Below are 14,153 nucleotides of genomic sequence, written 5' to 3'. Positions count from 1 at the left end.
ATTGTTCCTCTCTTTCCTTATGCTCTTTCATTTTTGTTGATATGAGTTCTCATAAATTTCCACCTTTAATTCCACATAATTATGCATCTTGGAAAATTAAAACATGGAACAAATTAATGGAAAAAGGACTCATGCATTACATAGATGGAACAATAGCAACACCACCTAATCCTAAGGCTGATCCTAATGCTCAGTTAGAATGGCTCACTAAGAATTGCATGGCTCTTGGAACTTTGTGTAAGTATGTATCAGATGACCTCATTTTTCACATTAAGAAGTGTTCTACAATCAAAGAGGCTTGGGAAAAATTTCAGAAATTGTATGGTCAAGTTGATGAAATCAGAGGTTATAAGATTGACAATGAGCTCACCAACTTGGATCCCAAGAGTCTTGATATAATCCAAGATTATGTCACCAAAGCCAATGAGCTAAGAGCTAAGCTTAAGGATTGTGGAATTGACAAAAAGGATGCTCAGTCGATATTCAACTTGTTGGACAAGCTTGTACCTGAATATGCAACATTTGTTTCTAGCTTCCAAACTCATCGTTTGATAGTGGGGAGTTCCTACGGTATGCCTTCATTTGATGCTTTCACATAAATGTTGATATTGGAACAATCTAAGTTGTTGAACATGGGGCTTCTCAAGTCTTCAAAGTCCAAGGCTTTGGTGGCTAATCAAGGGAGTCAAGGCAAAGATTCCAAGAAGAAGAAAAAGCAATCTAAGTCAAAGCCATAGCAGGAAAAAGGACAATCATCCTCTCCATCACAAGGCAATTTTTTATCCTCTTCCAAGAAGGGGACTCCACCTAAGAAGGATAAACCAACTTGTTCTTATTGCAAGAAGTATGGTCATGATGAGCATTGATGCCACGCCAAGCAAGTTCATGAGTTGACAAATCTTCTTAAGAAAAATAACATCAACTTGCCATCTGCCTATAACAAGAAGGATTCAACTCCTTCCTCTTCCTCATAGTCTAAGGGAAAAGGGCAAGCATTTGTGGCTACAACAGGTTCTTCACAGCAATGGATACTTGACTCAGGTTCCTCTTATCACATGGGTTCTACAAAGGAGAAGTTTTCTTCATTGGAGCCATCAAAGGTACCTCACATTTACATAGGTGATGATACACAAGTTGAGGTTGAAGGGAAAGGTTCAGTTGACATGGATGATGGAAAATTTGAGAATGTTCTTTATGTTCCTAACTTGTCTACCAATCTTCTCTCTATCTACCAAATCACTCACTATGGGAATGGGAAAAAGGTTGAGTTTACACCTGATTCAGTTGTGGTAAAGGAACTTGATAATGATGCCTTGGTAGCAGTGGGACAAGTCAATGACAACTTAAGACTTTATTCATTCTCCCACTTTGTGCCAAGTTCTCCTTCTAGGGCCTTGTTTACTCATTCAAATTCAGAAAGTAAGCTATGGCATGAGTGGTTTGGTCACCTCAACTACCACTATCTTCAACAACTCAACACTAAAGACATGGTCACAGGTCTACCTCAAATCAGTTTTTCAAAGGGTGTATGTTTAGGGTTTTCCATGGGCAAGCATCCTAAGGAGAAGCTTGATAAGGGGAAATCTCGGAGAGCTTTGGAAGTTCTTCAACTTGTTCACAGGGATGTAGCATGTCTATTTCCATCACCTTCATTTAGTAAGGCCCGTTATGTCCTCACCTTCATTGATGACTACTCCCGCTTCACTTGGGTCTACTTTCTTATTCATAAGAGTGAAGTGTTTGACAAATTTCTAGACTTCAAGGCTCATGTGGAGAAGCAATCAGGAAAAGTGGTCAAGATTCTTTGCCCAGATAATGGAAGGGAATATGTGAACAAAAGACTTGAGGATTTTTGTATATTTGAGGGGATTGATCTTCAGCATTCTGTTGCTTACACTCTATAAAAGAACAGAGTTGCAGAGCGCAAGAATAGAACTCTCAAAGAAATGGCTAGCTGTATGATACATGCACGTTCTCTTGATCCCACCTTTTGGGCAGAGGCTATCAGTTGTGCCACACACATCCAAAATTGGGTTCCTCACAAAGCTTTGACAGGTATTACTCCTTTTGAGGCTTGGACTAGTAGGAAACTGATTGTGAGACATTTTAGAGTCTTTGGGTGTCCAACATGGGCTCACATTTCTCTACAGAAATGCAAGGCATTGGAACCTCAGAGTAGGCCTTGTGTTTTTGTTGGATATCCAGAAGGTGTTAATGCATATCGATTGATGGATCCTAAGATACATGAGGTGTTTATTGAGAGGAGTGTTCATTTTGAGAAAAGCTCTCCTATCTTAGCCTCTCTACCTCCTCCACCTTCCTCCATTGTGGATAGTGATGCCAGTGATTCAGACGATGAGACTCCTTCAACTCCAACTCGTAGGGTTACACCTCCGCAGGGTCCACTTGCAGTTGAGGAGCCTCATTCTCCACCTCCACCTAGACCTTATTGGGCTCAACAGACACTTGAGTCGGCGATTTCTCTTGTTGGGGATCCTTCATATACATGGAGGAATCAATCACAACATTAGGACCTTCCACATGCATACATTGGTACCGCTTCCGATCTATAGATATTTCAGGAAGCTTTAGGGGTTTCCGAGTGGGACCAAGCTATGGAGGAAGAGTATAGCTCCTTGATGAGGAACAACACATGGGAGTTAGTCCCTCTCCCTAAGGGGAGAAACATGGTTCAATGTAAGTGGATCTATCAGACAAAGTTTACAGTGGATGGTAGTGTGGATAATTATAAGCCTTGACTTGTTGCGAAAGGTTTCTCTCAGGTTCCAGGTGTTGACTATACTGAGACCTTTGCGCCCGTAGCCAAGATCAACTCCATTCGCTTGACACTTGCTATTGCCGCAACTCATGGTTGGGCTGTACATCAGATGGATGTGAAGAGTGATTTTCTTCATGGGGATCTTGATGAGGAGATTTATATGAAGCAGCCACAGGGTTTCATCCAGGATTCTTCCTTGGTTTACAAACTAAGGAAATATCTCTATGGCCTTAAGTAGGCCCCGAGGGCTTGGTAGGCCAAGACGGATTCCTTTCTTCTCTCAACAAGGTTCACCAGGTCTCATTCTGATCCGAATGTCTACATTTGACTACAAGATGACTCACACTTGATACTTATGCTCTATGTTGATGATTTTATCATTACAGGGAGCACCGCATCCATCATTAGCAGGGTCAAATCTGCTTTGCATGACAGATTTTCTATGACTGACCTGGGTCTTTTGCACTACTTTCTCGAGATAGAGATTTCACAGTCACCTTCCAAGATTACACTATCGTAGCCCAAGTATGCTCTTGATCTACTTACACGCTTTCATATGGTTGATTGTAAGCCTGCACCGACTCCCTTTCTTTTAGGATTCAAGATTGAGGCTAGGTACTCTTCTCCACCAGTTGATGCCATATTGTATCGTCAGCTTGTGGGTAGTCTCATCTACTTGACTCACACATGCCTTGATATTTTATTTGCAGTTGGCATGGTTTCCCGCTTCATGCAGGAACCATATGAGCTTCATTGGAAAGCCACCAAATGCATCCTTCATTACATCTAGGGTACACATCATTATGGGATTCACTATGCAATAGGCATAGGACTTCACTTGGTTGGTTACACAAACTCCGATTGGGTTGGCGATCTTGATGATCGTAAGTCTACTTTAGGTTACAACTTCCACCTTGGTTCAGGCCCCATTTATTGGCAGAGCAAGAAGCAACATGCTATTTCTCTCTCTTTAACCGAGGCTGAGTATCGAGGGGTTGTTAATGCAATGACTGAGACCATTTGGCTTTAGCAAATTCTCACAAAATTTGGGTTCACCACTCCACGGACGATAATTCTACATTGTGACAATCAAAGTGCTATTGCAATCTTAAAGAACCCGGTCCAGCATCAGTGGACCAAATACATCGAGATTCATATGCACTACATCCGAGAGCTAATTCAAGAGTAGGTCATTGATTTGCAATATTGTCCTACAGTAGAGCAGGTTGCAAACATATTCACCAAACCTTTCACTGATAGTAAGTTCCAGCAGTTGCGAGCTCCTTTGGGGGTGCGGGATGTCTCATTAGGGGTGGTCAGCTGACTTCTCCTTCCTCTCTTATGGGGGGGACTTTTTCCTCTTTGAGGTTTTGTCCTTCTTCTTTGAGAGTCTTTTGTACATTCATCTCTCTTTTGGGGAGTAGTTTTTTCCCATTGAGTTTTCTCCCTTTCTCCATTTGTGAGAGATTGCATTGCATAGGTTTTCTTGCATTTTCTTATTGTACATGGGTACCTATAATGGCCTAGTAGTTGAGACCCATCTTGCATTGTTCACTTGAGTCTTCATTCCCCTAAGTTGCACTTAGGGAGGGGTGTTGGTGTAAATAATTATTCATCATGGATATTATTACACTTTATTTAAGTTAACTTAAGATAATGCATCTCATCGTAGTTTGAATATGAGACACTTAGGGAAGTGTGCACATAGGGATATAGCTTGTAGGATAAATTCCACCTTTTGTGGTCTTATCTTGCTGTTACACTCCACATTCGGCAGGTCCTCCGCCTCTTGTGGAATGTTATATTATTTCTCCTACCTACCCCTACTTTTTCTTACCTACCCTTGTTTCTCATTGAGCCACATGTCATGATTGTGTGCTCACATATCCATATGGCCTTGCCTATATATGTAGGCCTATATTCATTGTATTGGTTAATCAGTTGATCATTTACATATTGATGAGAATACAATTTTGTTCTTATCATTCTATTGTCTCTCTTTTGTGCTTTTCATTGTTCCCTTGATCTTGGCAAAATCTCACAGTCATTGATGTTAACACTAGCTGTTATGGTTGGTTACCGACAGACAGGTTTTGGTTATCGGTAGAAGATCTAGTGTTACCGACATAAGAGACTATTTGTTGGACACTTCCGGCATGTTTGGATCTATGGAATGTGATTGGTTACATGTGGTCTGTACTTTTGGAGCACATCTTAGTCAATTGGTATTGACTTGGTAATCGGATGCTATCATACACTCTGGTAAACCCTTACTTGCACTAGCTTAAAGCTTTATCGACAGAGCTCTCACTGAGGAATCTTGACATGATGCATAATTGGTGTTGGTGCAGCTTCTTGATGGATTTTAGGATGTTGAAGATGTTCTTTGATCATGCTTCAACTACTTGAAGACATTGCTTTGGTGTGGTGGACCCAGAATAGGTCCAATACCTATCTAGGTTATGGACCAATATCATGATAACATGTACTCTATATGTTACCGAGATGTTTTGGGTTGATCTATGGATTGGTTATTGTTGTTTTGATCTTAAGCCGACATGACATATCATTGTAATATGGATTTATATAATGATCTTATTGTAGTATCTTTTAGGTGGCTGACCTAATTGGTTTAGGCCTTAGGGTTTGTATAAAATGATGTAAGATCTCATTGTAGATTGTGGCATGTAAATGTAATAAGTGTTCATTGTCTTGGAATGCAATATCATGTGCGAAGGAGATTTGGTCGATCATAGGTGATCTAATTGGGATTAAGGAAGATGTCAAAGGCCTTCGGTTTTGAGCTTAAATGAGAATGTAATCAGGCATGGTAGATTCTATTTCTGGTAGTTCTTTATTCAAGATTGTTGTCCATTTATCTTGAGATGGTTGTAGCCTCTTTGTAGTCAGTGAGACTCTAAATTGTAATGAGCAGTATGCTCTAGGCAGTGTACCTTCCTGCATGTGCAGGCCCCTCATTGTATCACATACTTTCTACAGAAGTATCATTTGACTATGGGTAGGCTTCCCACCGTGGTTTTTCCCTTTCTAGGTTTTCCATGTACAAATCATGGTGTTAGGTGGTTGGTTGCTTTGTATTGATTATCTGTTTAATTGTTTAGTTGTATTATTTTCCTGCCAACATCTGTATGTGCTTTACCAGTACTTGATCTATTTAAAGGTTATTAAGTGGATTAAAAGTTATAATCGGTTAACAACTGATTCACCCCCCCCCCTCTTCTTAGTTGTTCACCAGTTATCCTAACACTATTGGCATTTCTAGTTGAATGTCGATTCTTCTTCTTTTTCCTTTGATTGCCCTACAAGTATTTATTTTGTAGCATTGCCTTGCCATTTGTTCAACACAAACTCCATAGATAAGTTCCTAATTTCATTGTTGCATTTTTTCTCAACCATAACTTTTTATCTATAGAAAATTTTGAATTTGCAACTTTCTTGATCATTTTTATCAATCTTCGTTTGTCCACAATGTCATGATTCACCAAAGAAACTCAACCTTAAACACCTAATTTTTGTTCTAATTTTTACACATGATCTCTAAGTACCATTCATATATTTTTTGATGTATGACTTTAAATAAATCTTTTAAAATTATTATTGTTATTATTGATATTTCTACTTTATCTTTTTAATTATTGATTTTATTATTAATATTATAATGAATTAAACATTTATATGAAATTGTAATCATTAATCTTCCTATATTTGATTATATTATTAGTGTCTAACATGATTTCAAATTCTAGAAGGCATCTTTTGACACGGTGTTATTCTCTTACTACTAGTTTTCATTGGTTACTATAAATATCATATATCATTTGTTAGGGTTTCTTTCAACATGCTATTAGAATTTCACATCCAATCATAATGATTAATACCCATTAAAACAAACACCATATTTTTTAGTTGCTATGTGCTAGCCTCAATATTTATCCCCATGGAAAACAAAACAAGGATTGCAACATCAACTAATATATATAAATATAGATGAAAATATACATACCATCATGTTTTTCCAAACTAGATGTATCTACTTTAATGAATGTAGCCAAGAAATCTCCAATTTTTTGCTAGCAAGTCATAAAGGGGAATTCATATTGGGGTATGAGAAATGACATTCTTTAATAGATAAAAAATTGGGATTAGATTGTTTGTAAGATAAAGCCCTATGATATCTATCATCTAAGGCCTAGCCACCAAATCATGATTTTGATTACCTCTATTTCAAATCTAACTGACATAAACCTTTTAGCAATCACCATAATTTAAATTCTTTCCATGCTGGGTTGCATATTTTCCCTTTTATAGAAAAAGGCTATGTTTGATGATTCTACCTTTCTTGGTCCACCTCATGCTTTCTGATGATAAATAAGCACCAAGAAGGATTCCTTATAGGTCTTCTAACAATACTATGTGCTATAGAATCCATAGGCTGATATTGTACCTTTTTTTTCAACTCCCTACCATGTGTAGGTTCCCAAATTTGTCTACTAGTTGTGACATCACAAGACAGAGCATAACATATGTTGTTAAGGCATCTCCTTCACTGTGTTTCTTTTTCTACTATTGCCACTTGAACGTACATCGTTCTTCTATTTCTTTTTGTTGCCTCATAGGTTCTTTTGTAGCATTTCCTTCCAAATTTCTAACCAAAAATCCCTAGAGAAACTCCTCTTTTCATTTTCATCTTGTTGCCCCACAACAATTTTATGTCCATAACAATTTTTGAATTGACAACTATTTTGATCATTTCATCAATCTTCATTTATCTATCATGCCACAACCAATAGAAAAAACTCAACCTTAATTCTTCCAATCTTTGTTTTAATTTTTAAATATGATCCATGATATCAAATCATATATTTGTTGATATATAACTTTGAATAAATCCATAAAAATACTATTCTTATTATTAATATTATTGTGAATAAAGGTTTTTATAAATTTTTAATCACCCATCTTCTATCTTTCACGATACTGTTAGTGCCTCACATGATTGCAACTTCTATAAGGCATCTCTTTACATAGTGGTCTTCTCTTACTACCGATTTTGGTTGGCTTGTACAAAAAAATATCATACTTCATTAGCTAGTGCTGCTTTCTGCAGCCTATCAGATCTTCAAATCCAATCAAAATCATTAACTTCGATTAAAATTGGATCTATACATTATCATACTCCAGTATTCTTTCTTAAACCACATATCATTAACTAACCCTAATACATTTTTTTAGTATTAATAGGAAGAAAAGTGTACTCTAATTCCGTATGGGACAATACTCACAGAGCCCACTACAGACCTTTGGTCACCGCACGCCTACCGTCCTCCAAGTTTTTTATCCTCAAATTGTGTAGATGCAGGAAATCTGCCTCAATCTTTCTTTCGTTTTAATTACATAATCAGCCATTCACAATGCAGATTTATTTGATGGGGATGGGTGTCTCACTCTACACCAAGCTTTCTCATACCCTTTGCACTTCATGACGTCATCTTCTCTGGATTGCTCTTTGCTGAAAGATTGGTCGTACCTACTCCGCCCACAGAATTTCATTCATAAGTTAATTTCTTTTTATATTTTTTAAGACAGAGATAGGAAACCATAGGTTTTATTATTACATAAGGATTAGTTTTTAGGTTTATGTTGTTCAGCACCACTTGCAAGCCTACATTCCTAGAGATTCGATCGTCTAAATACAGAGAAGACGTAATCTATAACCTATATAAATTACTTCAATGCTAAATAACGTTATAGTTGATAGAAATATATTGTTCTTCAAATACAAACAAATTACTTTCAGCAAGTTGAACTCTACAATACTGTATTCTGCGCATGCAAACAACTTATAGCATCTCCGCTTTAGTAATGGATTTACCGGATCCTTTGTTTTATTATTTAACAGTGGAGATATATATCAACTCACAGTCGCATCAATTTTCTTTACTATATAATGTTTGTTATTATATTTTTATCTTGAACTTTTAGTAATATAGGTCTAACATAAATAGTTTGTCTGCTGTCGTTCATTGAACGAAATTCAAATGCCCACATGCAAGTAATCGGATCTTTGGCTTTTTAAACATAGGATACTTGAATTTAAAGGTTTTCTTAATAAAGAATATAAAGAACTAGATTTTTGGTCTGTTTTGGTCAATAAGTAGTGATCATAGGTGTTAGTGAGCTTTCATATCAGCATCTTATCTATATTCAGAATGGTAGTAAGTAGTAAACTTTAAGTCAGCATTTTATATATACTAATCTAGAATTTAGTAGTAAAATTTGAAATTACCATATCCATGTATATCTAGAGTGGTATTTAATCTAAAACGTCAATTTGTTGTTAATCTATGAGATCAAATTTTCAAAGATGTGGCAATTAGTTCAACAATTTATTTTAGTGTATTTTAGGGCCTCTACATAAATTTGTTGTTATACCAAAATGTAGAAGTACCAGTGAACTTTTTCTAAATCAACATCTTCACGGACACTTAAATTAATGATTAATCTATGAGATCAATTGCCAAAAATATAAGGGTTAGTCCAACAATTAATAAAGAATATTTAAACTCGCAATGATATCAATTTTCCTTTACTTTTTAATGTTAGTTATTTATACTTATAAATTGTATTCAGATTATAAACAATTCAAAGCTAATACCCTCCTTTACAAAATTCAAGGGAATTGAATTTAGGTTCAGGTTCTCATGTCACATGAAGATTTGTTGTTACATCAAAACTTTCATATATTAGTTAACTTCTTAATAAACATCTTCACCTATATAAAAAATGATGGTTATTCGATGACATTAATTACAAAAAATCAAAAGATTAATCCAACAATATACTTTAATTTAGAACATTCAACTTGAAGACCTCTTTTTCAAGGACAACAGTGTTGTCGTCCTATAAATAAACATGTAACAACAATAAATTTATTGTCGATTTCACATCAAACAATACCGAATTTACAACATGCCCAATAGCTAAACTCTCCCTTACAATTAATTTATAAAATCAATTACAAAAACTATAAAGATTGATCCAAAGATTAAAAAATATCCGTTTTCTTTACCTTTTTTTAAATGTTAATCAAGTCATCTTTACTTCTTAGTCTTAGTTATCATATTTTCATCTAGAACTTTCAGTAATGCGTCTCATATTCAACTTCGAGACTTCTTTTGTAAGGACAATAGTGACGCCATCTGCTCTACAGATAACATGTAACAACAATGGATTTATTCTCGATTTCACACGAAACAATACCAGATTTACAACTTGCCCAATGGATAACCCCTTCCTTCACACATTCATGCTTTAGAGATTTTTGACTATCCTTGTTCAACTTGTTAACACCAAGGAGCTTTAAGGTATGAGCGTTAACTGTGGATTATGCAGGCATTCATCGCTTCATGTTGGAAAGTTTTGTTGTGAGCAGAAGCTTCCTTAACAGGAACTCCCTTGGCAATGCAATCCCCTTTTCTCTTCATATCGACTATCTTAAGCAATTGATAGGATCTGAATGTGCAGTACAGTGCCGCCTGTGTAACAACACGAAGATCTTCACTATTAATATGATCAACCACCGCAATCCAACTCATAATCAAAGCTGGATCAAAATTACGATAGATTTCCACACTAAATACGTCCTTTTCCAACAACATATCACAGCTTTTTTTCCGCTTCACCTGCAAAAAAAAAAACAAAAAAAACCCCAAGTTCAATTGTTTGCTTTCTGTGCTACCTGACTTTTAAAAGGCAGACCCACAATATAGATAATAGATTACATACCTGTGCCACCATACTGCGTGAGCGGTTATAAATTGCGCAGGAGCGCTCTCTGAAGGATCCCTCAATGTGGTAATCAAACCGCCTTCCCAAGGAGTTAGTATTAGAAGAAGTAAGAAATACATCGACAGATGTTGTAGCAGATATAATGGAGGATCTCTTGATGGTGAACACCCACAATTTGCCCTTTTCTTTGCAGATGAAGCCTTCCCATCTGTGGTGCAGACTCATTACCTGGATTATTCTTACACATCAAATGGTTTCATATCAAACGGTTGATTCTCTTCTCTGTTTTTAAGTTATTTTGATGGTAGATCATAGTTTATGATCGGGATAAAAAAATACTGCATAGTTAAAATCTAGAAGTTTTATTATTCTAATATCAAAAGTGTTGATTCTCTTTATCTGTTTGTATTTCAGTCTCATGATAAATCATCAAATATGATAGGAAACATAGATGATAAAAAATTACTACACAATTACAATCTAAAAGTTTTAGATATGCTAATATCAAACGGTTTGGAAAACTAAACGGTGGCAAGGAAAGGAAATGAAATGAGATGAGACATACCTTGCGGCGTAGTAGGAGAAGTGGATTTCCAGAAGCATCCATCACAAGCAATTGGCGTTTGACGGTGGGAGTGTAGTCTTCTACCCTCAAGACAAGGTTACCAGATGAATCGAACACTGTAAAACCGGTGCCACTGAAAAGGAAAGCTTTCTTCCAAACAGTAAATAGTTGCAGATCAGCACTTCTTCCTGTGGCTTGAGCAGCCTGATGGGGATAAATATTGGACATTATTTCACTTTGTTGCACTATGCGCCTCTGATGTTAATTGCAAGACGGTTTTGTTTATATAGGCACCTTCTCGCCAACGCGGAAGATGACTGGACTCATAGGAATATAGAAGTAATTCTCTCTAAAATTTCTAGATAAAACTCAGAAATTTATATCAAAATCTAACATAGCTTCTTGGCTGATGATTGATTCTTTTTATAATTACATATTTCATGTTGCATCTAGAAATTCCTTTAATTTCATACTATTTCATTTTCTATTAGACTTAAATATTTTAAAATATAAACACCTCTCACATTTGTTAGTCATGTGCATCAAAGTCCTGATTGTTCTTAACAAAGATATTATCTCTTAAGTTCTAAATGTCATGCACATAAGGCCCACCTTTACTTTTCATCTAAGACTTTGATCACTTTGGTTATCTTTTACTTTCACCTAAGACTTTGATCTCTTTGGTTATCTTTTACTTTCTATCAAAATTTATGTCATGTTCTTATTTGTTAAAACATATGTTTTTTTAATTGAAAAGATTCGAACTCAATATTATTTAGATACCTACAATAATGGCAATTTTACTAAACCAAACATGCTTCAACTTTGTTAAACACAACTAATAACCACAATAAAAGTGTTCTAATTTGTAACCACAATTGCTAGCGGTCAATCTCATGTTTGACATTAATGAATAAGTTGAAACTATTATTTTCAAAACTATATTCTAGTGGCAAAGAAATTAGAGAGCTAATACTTAGCATTGCAAACAATGGTTAGTCGCCACGGCCAAGATCCATTCCGTCCCCATTCAAACTAACACTCATGTTGTCAGATGATCATTTGCAAGTGTGACGCATGCGTATGGTGATCACTAAATCTTCTCTTCTCACCAATACAAGATGGTCTACCTGTGATTGAGCTCATGTACGATTCTTCGTCCGTATTCTTTGGAAAATGGAGTTTCCCTCCTTTTGACAACGCTTTTGGTGGTTCAACTCATTTATGGAACATGGCGAATAAAGAGATGGATAGGAGCGAGTCTAGCATAGGAATTGAGGTGACGCAAGAATATGGGGGTTAATTAAAAGGAAAATAGCATAGTGCGATGACATATTTGAATGTAAATATTGAAAATAAAATTTAAATAATCTAATTATTATAGGTATCATTTACTTTATTTCATATTGTTGTCTTTGATCTAATGATTTGATAGCAATTGGTAAATAGTATTGATTGACATTTAAATTGGGATTGGTATGTAGAAATCTTTTGATAAAAAGTAAAATATTTATAGATTTGGTTTATCATTTGTAATCAATTTGATCATGTTCTAACAAAGAATTGTCTATTTATTTGGCAAGAACACTTCAGCCACATGAATATACGTGTCAAAGGAAGGGATTTTGATAGGGTGCCAGATATTCGTTAGCCTCTTTTTTTCTTTAACTTGTAAATCAAGTGTTAATTAATTATCTTTTGTACTTCTAAATTTTGTATCCTTGTTCAACTTCAATGTTTTTGAATATGGGAAAATAGGTTTTGATGCACCTCTAAAACCCATTACAGCCAAAAGATAAAAGGATTTACATTAAAGCGCAGCAAAACACAAAAGACAACACCAAAGAAAAAGACAGCTGGCAAGAAAAATGCCAACAAACTAGAGACAGATAGTCAAAAAACCAAAAGGATCAACCGAAAGAGCCCAGATTTAGGTTAAGTTCTAAAGCATTTTAGTAGCTTCCAGCTCCAGCTGTTCCATATTAACATTCTCTTGTTGTTCTACCATATCGGGGATGATGACACTCTGGGGCTCTTCAATCCTTTTCTCTTTTTCAGAGCCCTTAGATTGCTTAATAGGGTTTTTTTCTTTCCATTGCATTGTCTTTTCTTTCTTTTCTTTCTCTTTGACAACCTGAAGAGGGCATTTCCTTGCTATATGTCTTGAATTTTTGCAATGAAAACAAGAGAAAGGGACAGTTTCATATTCCAAGGGTTGGTTCCATTTTCCCAATCTAGAGTTAATCTCAATGGATGGGGGCATATTTGTGCCTTGCATAAATCCCACACAGATCTTGGCAAAAGTAAGTCTTCTTTTGGTTGCTATGATAGGATCCATAGAAAGGAGTTCACTGAAAGAACTAGTGATTCCTTTAAACACATCTTCCACCCAGAACTCTAGAGGAAGGCCTGATAGTATAACCCAGACTGAAGCTTGAACAAAAAAGGATTCATTTAGGTCCATCTTAGGCGACTATTTTTGCAAAGCTAGCATTGATTTACTGATCAGCCAAGGGCCATCACAAAGCACTCTTGACATGTCTTCCTTACAAGAGAAAGCCAATGACAGTGCCCCTTTGGACATTGCAGTGATCTCTACTTGACCTTTAAGCACCCATTTATATTTAGAAAATGCCCTAACAATATCAATATTTGGCCTCGGGCCCAAAATATTTCCAACCAGTGTCATTTCCATAAGATTAATATTGTGCTCAATAACAGGGTCTCGAATTTCAATAGAAAATCTACCTTTTTCTAGGTTTGAGATATTATGAACTAGAGGGAGTGAGGACTTTCCACTTGGTTTGACACCTAATAGAGAATTCCAACACCGAGCATCGTGCCTTCGAATAGTTTCTTGCCTAGGAATGTCTCCAACACGCGATTCTCCATTTTCTCCATTAGGATCAAAAGGCTTGTCGCCTTCTTGTGGGTCCCCATCCACCAGGTCCTTTCCATTTAGCTTAGAGGAATCCGAGCAGTCCCACAAATTGTCCTTTC

The 14,153-nt window shown here is 36.2% G+C and overlaps 1 protein-coding gene across 1 annotated transcript; it reads right to left on the bottom strand.

Annotated features, from left to right (window-relative positions):
- Window positions 1–10,173: 10,173 nt before the first annotated feature.
- LOC131060311 (protein LURP-one-related 12-like) lies at window positions 10,174–11,381 on the bottom strand. The gene is made up of 3 exons (XM_057993489.2): window positions 11,154–11,381; window positions 10,586–10,816; window positions 10,174–10,482 (listed from the first exon to the last, which is right to left on the bottom strand). The coding sequence occupies exons 1-3, from the start codon at window positions 11,379–11,381 to the stop codon at window positions 10,174–10,176; spliced, it is 768 nt and encodes a 255-aa protein (XP_057849472.2).
- Window positions 11,382–14,153: the final 2,772 nt, after the last annotated feature.

Source organism: Cryptomeria japonica, chromosome 3 (genome assembly GCF_030272615.1).
Source record: "Cryptomeria japonica chromosome 3, Sugi_1.0, whole genome shotgun sequence".
Classification (NCBI taxonomy): domain Eukaryota; kingdom Viridiplantae; phylum Streptophyta; class Pinopsida; order Cupressales; family Cupressaceae; genus Cryptomeria; species Cryptomeria japonica.
This window is presented reverse-complemented; position numbering and strand designations above follow the sequence as displayed.